Consider the following 8617-nt stretch of genomic DNA (forward strand, 5'->3'; position numbering starts at 1 on the left):
TATATAGTATCGTAATTGTATAGTCAATATACAGCAGTGTGATATACATTAAGGTGGGTAGAACAATACATAGTGTAATATTACATAGCAATACAGTATATAATTTAATGTTGGGTTTGTCTATGGCAGTATATAGTACGGTGTAGACTCGTGTGATGTAAGAGAATAAAGTTTAGATGGAAGCATATTATATATTTTTTACGACGTAGAATTGTAATGTATTACTTACTGTTAGTAACTCAGCTTATTGTAGAGTATATTTAGTATACTGATGATACTATGTAGTTTATACTTTAGTTGTTTACGTGGTGGTTTTAGTTACTGCAGCTACATACTATTAACACTCCTTCCCTTTATTAATGCTACCCCTATCCCCTCCATTTGATGCTGTTAATCCTGCATAATGCACGGGCATAAGTAGTACTATTCACATACCTGCATTTCCCATATCCCCTCCCTTTGATGCTGCTAATACTGCATAATGCACGGGCATAAGTAGTACTAATCACATACCTGCATTTCCCATAAATATGCTAAATTCCTCTTGATATGCATATTCTTTCATCAAGGTGCCCTTTTCCCCCCTTCCAACCCAGCTTATATATATGCTCCAAGCACGTGTGCTGTTTCATTCAGACGCTGTCGCCTCAACAGACCTGTTTTCACCTGAGGACGGCTGCTTGCGTTGTGGCCGAAACGTCGTGAGAATTTTTTATTATGTTTTGTTTTTATAATTTTATTACTTCCCTTCTACGTGACTTTACCGAAAGAACCAAGAAGATGAATCCCTGCAGTCATGAAAGCTTTAAATCGAAAAAAATGTACGTGTGTAGTTTGTTGAAACATAAACCCAGCAGCTTGTCAGTTAAAAGCTTCACAAAATATGTCCACACACACATACAGACAAAAAAAATATTTTAAAGGAAAGATAAAGATATATATACATAGATATGTACAAAGTGTCCATGTGTGTGTGAGTATCAAGCTGAGCTTCCACGTCTCAGTGTCTTTGGGAGAACATGCCAGTTTCTCCATCGGCACATTCTCCACCACTTTTCTTGCTTCTTATTTCTCAGCTCCTGGTCTTGGTGCTCCTGTCCTCTGTCTCCTCCTCGTTGTTCATCCTCCTCTTCCTCATCTTTCTCCAGTTGCGATGTGCAGCACAAGAAGCTCTGAATTTCCCATCGCCAGAAACTCTTCTTTCTCTCCCCATTAGGAGATGCGATGTGCTTGATCTCATTCTTCTTCTGCTCTTCCTGACCTCTCTCCGCCCTCCAAGGTTGCTCACATCTCCCTCCCTCATTCACCACTTCCTGCTTTGTATCGCCTTCAATTGTCTCTACCTCCTTCAGCTCCACCTCATTTTCCTCTAACGCAATAGCCCCTACCTCTTTTGCCTCTACCTCTATTGCCTCTATATCATTCACCTCTACCTCAATCACCTCATTCTCCTCTACTTCAATAGCCACTACCTCCTTCAATTCCATCTTAATCACCTCTACCTCATTCGCCTCTACCTCCTTTACCACACCCTCGATGGCCACTGCCTCGGTCATCTCTACCTCGATCGTCCCTACTTCAACTACTTCCTGCTTGGCTACTGCCACAATCACCTCGACGTCAATAACCTCTACCTCAACCACATCCTGATTGGGCTCTGCATCATTCCCTTCTCCCTTAGCCACCTCGTTTCCCTTTATCTCTTCCACTTCCCGAACTTTCGTCTCGGTCCTACGTAGCTTCCTGTTCCTACGTTTCCTCTGAACACCATTCTCTCCCTCTTTCTTTGTCTCCATAACATTCTCAACTTCCTTTGCTACTTCATGTTTGGCCATTCCCTCATTGCAATCTACCTCATTTGACTCGACCTCTTTTGCCAATTCCTGCTTGGCCAATTCATCTAGCTCAATCACCACCACCTCTACATCATTCTCCTCTACCTCTTTTTCCACTTCTTTCTTGGGCTCCGCATCATTCTCCTCTCCCTTAGCCTCCTCGTTTTCGTTCATCTCTTCCAATTGTCGAACTTTCGTCTCGGTCCTATGTAGCTTTCTATTCCTACGTTTCCTCTGAATGCTATGCTCTACATCTTTCTTTGTCTCCACAACATTCTGAACTTTCTTTGCAACTTCCTGTTTGGCCATTCCTTCATTCCCATCTACCTCACTTGGCTCTACCCCTTTAGCAAATCCCTGCCTGCCATCTCCTTCAAACACCTCTACCTTATTCGCCTCTACCTCATTCATCCCATCCTCCATGGCCACCGCCTCAATGATCTGCACTTCAATTGTCCCTAACTCCACCTCTTCCTGCTTGAGCTCTCCGGCAATACCCTCTCTCTTAGGCACCTCTTGTTTCTCTATCTCCTCCAGAACTTTCTTCTTGTTCTTACGTTTCTTCCTACCCCCTCGTTTTCTCTTCATGCCATCTCTCTTCCCCTACTTTCTCTATCTCCTGCACCTCGTTCTCAACATTCTTGTCATAACATATAGGCTGCAGATCCCCATTGTTCGAGTTGACCTCTGGCTGCTGCTTCTCTTCTGTCTTTTGTTGCTGCTGCTGGTGGTGCATGATGAATGTCTTCAACTCGGCGCTGTTCTCGAATTCCTGCAGCTCCCTCTGATACATGGCCCGCTGCTGCGCATGATGCTCCAGCAGGATCACTTCAAGCTCCTGCACCTGACGTTCAGCTTCTAATTTTATGGCACAGATCATCCTCTTGCGCAGCCACTTTGAGCCATGGTCTGTGGAGTCATATGGGGAAGGGAGCATAGCACAGTAATTGATTAGTTAATGGGTGTTTGCGTATTTACTGTATATTTTTTGTTAAGCAAACTTGGCACCACAGACAGGAATCTAAATTGACTTGAGACCTATGTAACAATGATAACCCTGACGGAAGATCTGGAGGTTGACTCATATGCCAGAGAAACCCCCTCCTCCAAAGCACTTCATTAGATTCATGGCTAAGCTGAGAAAGCCCAATTAAGTTTACGAGGTCTAAAACTCGAGGCCAAAAATACATAAACTACCCTTACCTCCAAAAAAGTAGAATGGATTGATGGCAAAGCTATGGAGGTCTGGCTAAATTTGTAATATGGCGATTGTTTCACAAGAGAAAGCATGAATCAGCTATGCAATACATTATTGATTCTTATATGTTGGCTCATTCATACAATGATTATATTAGTGAGCTACGTTAGAGGGGAAGGAGGAGAAGAGAAGGGGAGGAGAGGAGAAGAGGAGAGCTGGGGCGCTGGAGCCCAGAGACTACCCAGAGCGGCCAGAGAGCCAGGGGCAGCCCTGATGTTTATCTTATCTAGGATTTTCTTGTCTGGGATTTCATATCGCGCTTTTTTCCAGCGCTTTACAAGAATTATACATTGTACAATAGTATTGGCTGATGGGGAAAAGGGATGGGGTTTGAGTGTTGGGGAGGGGAAAAGATGGTAAGGAAGTGTGATGATAGGGAAAGGGAGGGGCAAGGTTAGAAGGGAATAGGGAGGATGGTTAAGGTTTTAAGATGGGAGGACAGAAACTAGTAGAGTGATACACTATTACAAAAGATGAGTCTTAAGGGAGGAATGAAAAATGGTTCGTAAAGTTGTGAAGTGGCAAATTTTGATGTGAAGTGGCAATTTATTCCAATGGAGGGGAGCCAGGAGGGAAAAGGAGCGGATATGTGACTGAACACAGGAAGGGGGGGGTGGGGGGTGCGGAGTGAGGGATAATAGAGGTTGTGAACGCAGGGGCCTAGATGGGACATAGTTTTACCTCTAAACGTCATTTTTTGTCTGTATGTCTGTCTGCGCATGCCTATCCTTGGAACGCTTTTCACTGACAAACTGTTGGGTTTACGTTTCAATAAAATACACAGATACAACACACTAAGCTCCTGGATGAAAAAGCGCTATTTGTTTTTGCCCTTGCTCAAATGTAAACTAATAAAATCACACTTTATAACAATTTGTTATTATGCTGATCGTGGCGCCAAAGCACGCATCTGCGCATGTGCAGAAACGCTGACTCGTGGTTGCCCCTAGCAACGCACACGAGCTCGCTGAGCGGCGTCCGGAGAGAGGGAGGTTCTCCTTCGCATTAAAAAGGTGGAGAGAAAAAACACGTAACCACAGCACAGTAATTCCTGAACAGTGTGATGTCCTCTCCCCCCCAATGTGTGTATTTACTACTGAAGAGTCGATATATACTACTGTAGAGTTTCGATTTAAAGCTGTCGTGACTGCAGGGATTCATCTTCTTGGTTCTTTCGGTAAAGTCACGTAGAAGGGAAATAAAAATAAGAATAAAAATAAAACAATAATTATGTTGTATTTTTATTATTTTATTATTTCCCTTCTACGTGACTACCGAAAGAACCAAGAAGATACTGTAGAGTTGGTAGATACTACTGTAGAGTCGGTAGATACTACTATAGTCGGTAGATACTGCTATCGAGTCGGTAGATACTACTATAGAGTCGATAGATATTACTGTAGAGTAAGTAGATACTACTTTAGAGTCGGTAGATACTATTGTAGAGTCGGTAGCTACTACTGTAGAGTCGGTAGATCCTACTATAGAGTCGATAGATATTACTGTAGAGTAAGTAGATACTACTTTAGAGTCGGTAGATACTATTGTAGAGTCGGTAGCTACTATTGTAGAGTCGGTAGATCCTACTGGACAATCCGTAGATACTACTATAGAATTATTAGATACTACTATAGAGTCAGTAGATACTACTGTAGAGTTAGTAGATACTGCTATAGAGTCAGTAGGTGCTGCTGCAGAGTCAGTAAATACTACTATATTCAGTAGATACTACTGTATGGTCATGAGATACTACTGTAGAGTCACTAGCTACTACTGTAGAGTCAGTAGTTTCTACTGTAGAGTCGGAAGATATTACTGTAGAGTCGGTAGATACTACTGTACAATCAGTAGATACTACTATAGTCAGTAGATACTACTGCACTTAGTAGATAGTACTATAGATCTTCTTGGTTCTTTCGGTAAAGTCACGTAGAAGGGAAGTAATAAAATAATAAAAATAAAACATAATAAAACAATTCTCACGACGTTTCGGCCACAACGCAAGCAGCCGTCCTCAGGTGAAAACCAGGTCCGTCGAGGCGACAGAGTCTGAATGAAACAGCACACGAGCTTGGAGCATATATATAAGCTGGGCGCATTGACAAAGGAATTTGCATATCAAAAGGAATTTAGCATATTTATGGGAAATGCAGGAATGTGATTAGTACTGCATATGCATGTGCATTATGCAGGATTAACAGCATCAAAGGAAGCTGCAGTTACTGCTGCTGCTGCAGTTGCTGCTGCTGCTGCAGTTTCTGCTGCTGCTGCAGTTGCTGCTGCTGCTGCAGTTGCTGCTGCTGCTGTTACTGCTGCTGCTGCACTTGCTGCTGCTGCTGCAGTTGCTGCCTTATCCATTTTAATATAACACTATGTATTATTCTACCCACCCGAATGTGTATCACACTGCTATATGTTTACTATACAATTACGACACCATACATTACTCTGCACACTGCACCATGCCAGTGAGTGGAACGCGGTCTGAAAGTCACCGTAAACGTGAACACAATCAGTTAAGATCCGAAATGGTTTATTACGTCCTTCCAATGATTGCTAAGCCAGAATCCATCTTCTCGGTTGAAATTGTCTCTGTGTTTGTATATGTGGATCGCCTCATGAACGAATCTCTCATGGTAGCCAGATGGCTTGCAGAGAACCTCTGTCTTGGAGAAGTCAATATCATGTGAGCCCACTGAATTGTAACAGTGATCTGCCACGGCTGAGGTGTTTGTCCTACCATGTTTCAAGTCTGCTTTATGTTCACGGATGCGGTCCGAGACATGTCGTTTGGTTTCTCCAATGTAACTGCTACCACAGAAGCAACTTAGTTTGTAGACGCCAGGGTACTGTATGTCTGGAACCACATCTTTTACAGACGGGACCAGATCACGGATTTTATGTACTGTGTTGAATCGGACCTGGATCTTGTGTTTTATCAGGATTTTGGAGATCGTTTTTGTGACCCCAGCAATGTAGGGTAAGGTGATGGTCTTGAAAGGCTCCTCAACAGGATCCTTCTTGATGGTTGGAGTGATGGCTTTGCGGATTGTGTAGTCGGAGTAACCATTAGCCTTAAGAGCTTGGCGTACGTGTTTGAGTTCACTGGAAATGTGTTCATGGTCGGAGATGCATTGGGCTGGTTTTCACCTGAGGACGGCTGCTTGCGTTGTGGCCGAAACGTCGTGAGAATTGTTTTATTATGTTTTATTTTTATTATTTTATTACTTCCCTTCTACGTGACTTTACCGAAAGAACCAAGAAGATGAATCCCTGCAGTCACGAAAGCTTTAAATCGAAATAGTACTATAGAGTCAGTGGATACTACTGTAGAGTCAGTAGTTACTACTATAGTCATTAAGATAATAATGTAGATTCAGTAGTTACTACTGTAGAGTCGGTATATACTACTATAGAGGCAGTAGAGACTATTGTAGAGTCAGTAGATACTACTACTGTCAGTAGATACTACTATACAGTCAGTAGATACTAACATAAGAGTCAGTAGATACTAATATAGAATCACTCGGTGCTACTTTAGAGTCAGTAGGTACTACTATAGTCACTAGATACTACTGACTCTATTGTATGTTGGGTGTGTAGGTATATATGCCTACAAAATAATAATTGGCTGCGGGGGGGGGGGTGAAAAGATTTTTGGAGGAGGGGGGGGTCGACAATTTTTTGAAACCTTTTAGATCAACTATTTACCCCCCAATTTCTATAACTTTTTCATTCAGGACTTCTGCAAGCCTCTTATAATTTTGTTGACGGACAAATGGACTGACAAACGGAAAACTGGGTTTTCACAATATCTTAGTATTTGTGTATGTATTTGTTATGTTTTTAAGAAAAGACAAGTTTTTCAATATATTTTTCACCCGGGCAAAGATGGGTACTCCGGTTTGGCAGCAGAGGTCTCACTTCAAATCTGCCAAGTGGCATATTTTCATCAGCTGCATAAGGCTGTGGGGAATCTACCTGTCTATCACTAGACATCATAGCTCTGGGTCTTCTTTGCCACAGTCATGCCCTCCCGTGGACCCCTCTAATGAAACATTTGCACCAGTTTGAAACTTTCGGGCTGGCCTGCCCACGATCCATCCTGGGTTCAACCAGGCTGGATTATCTGTGGGGCTCACAAGCCCTTAAAATATCTGGACACATTCCCAATAGTGAGCTACTCTGGTGGACATGGCTGCTTTAACTGGGTCATGTAGCCTGCATGCTCAGCCACCACATGTGCAAGCAGTTTTTATTTTGTCAGATAGAAGGGGCTAAATGGGCGTGGCACAGGCTGGAGAAGAGATGGACTGATGTGGTACAGAAGAATATGGAGCTGAGTGGACTTTCCGAAAACTAGTACCACTGGTGTCAAGATCAGCCACTATGGAGGAAGCTCGTGAAGGATTCTACTGGGCAGTTGAAGGCAGTCACCCTCCAGCGACAACGGAGGGCAGGAGGGATGCTCACAAGTGGTGCTCCGGATGGCTAAAATGCAGCAAGTTGGCACAGTAGTGGGTACAGGTGGTGTGTCTGCCAGTTATCTCAGTCGGTCAAGCCATGGCACCTGGGTCTGTCTCCTAAACTCCTGTGAGCGAGCCTTCGACACTTCACGTGGCCTCGTAGTGCACCCAGCCTGGAACAAGCGCCATGGTGATGTCATCGCCACTTAGTGGCGAATGATGGCTGCTGTTATGTGAACCGGTGCTGGGCTTTCCCTAGGTCCACTCAGCCTCAAATAAGTACCTGATGCGGTGTGTAAACATCGACACTTGGGAGACAAACGCAGTCAATTATGGTGCTGGAAACCCACCCCTCGTGTACTGTGCCAGCTTTCATAGATGCTCATTAAAAATACTTGGTTCTATAATGGCTCAAGGCTATATGCAAGATTTTGGTATTTGTATGTGTCTATGTGCAGTGTCTGTATGAGTGGTTGGGAGCAGTAGTGTCTGTGGGCATCGACTAGAGTTCGGTGCAACTCGCTAATATCACTTGCTTCAACAGCCTATTAAGGCTATACAGGGATCTTTGTATACAGGTGCATGTTTCTTTGTTTTTTGTGTCTGTGTGTGGAGTTACTCACTTCCCCTAAGTTCACTCTTCTCTCCACCCTGCAACAAAATAACATCAGCACATGAGAGGCTAATCACATCACAGTTTATAACCACCATAACCATCATCACCGTCTTCATCATCACAACCACCATCATCTTTCATCATTACCACCACAACAATCATCAAGGTAACCATCATCATCATGTCTCACTTCCTGTCTCACTCCCCATGTCTCTTACCATCTGTGTCACTCCCCATATCTCACTCAACCTATGTGGATACCGCTCCGAATAATTACTGTAATCTATCGCAAGTCTACGGCAAAATAGCACAATGGGCCGCATCCCTTGCCCCCTGCCCCCCCACGTGGACCCCACAACCCCTGCCATCCCATGCCCCCCCCCATCCCACCCAGGGCTGGGGAGGAAGAGACCGTAGGGGGCCGTGCAGGGGCGTGGGACAA

The 8617-nt window shown here is 43.8% G+C and overlaps 1 protein-coding gene across 1 annotated transcript; it reads right to left on the minus strand.

Annotated features, from left to right (window-relative positions):
• Nucleotides 1-810: 810 nt before the first annotated feature.
• Nucleotides 811-8232, minus strand: LOC133357677 (probable inactive protein kinase DDB_G0270444). Its single transcript, XM_061575767.1, is given in 3 exon segments — nt 811-2429; nt 2431-2744; nt 8183-8232. Coding segments are annotated over 2 exon segments (1734 nt in total). The 5' UTR covers nt 2716-2744; nt 8183-8232; the 3' UTR covers nt 811-980.
• Nucleotides 8233-8617: the final 385 nt, after the last annotated feature.

Source organism: Lethenteron reissneri, chromosome 59, assembly GCF_015708825.2.
Source record: "Lethenteron reissneri isolate LAM-NWPU_2019-01 chromosome 59, ASM1570882v1, whole genome shotgun sequence".
Classification (NCBI taxonomy): domain Eukaryota; kingdom Metazoa; phylum Chordata; class Hyperoartia; order Petromyzontiformes; family Petromyzontidae; genus Lethenteron; species Lethenteron reissneri.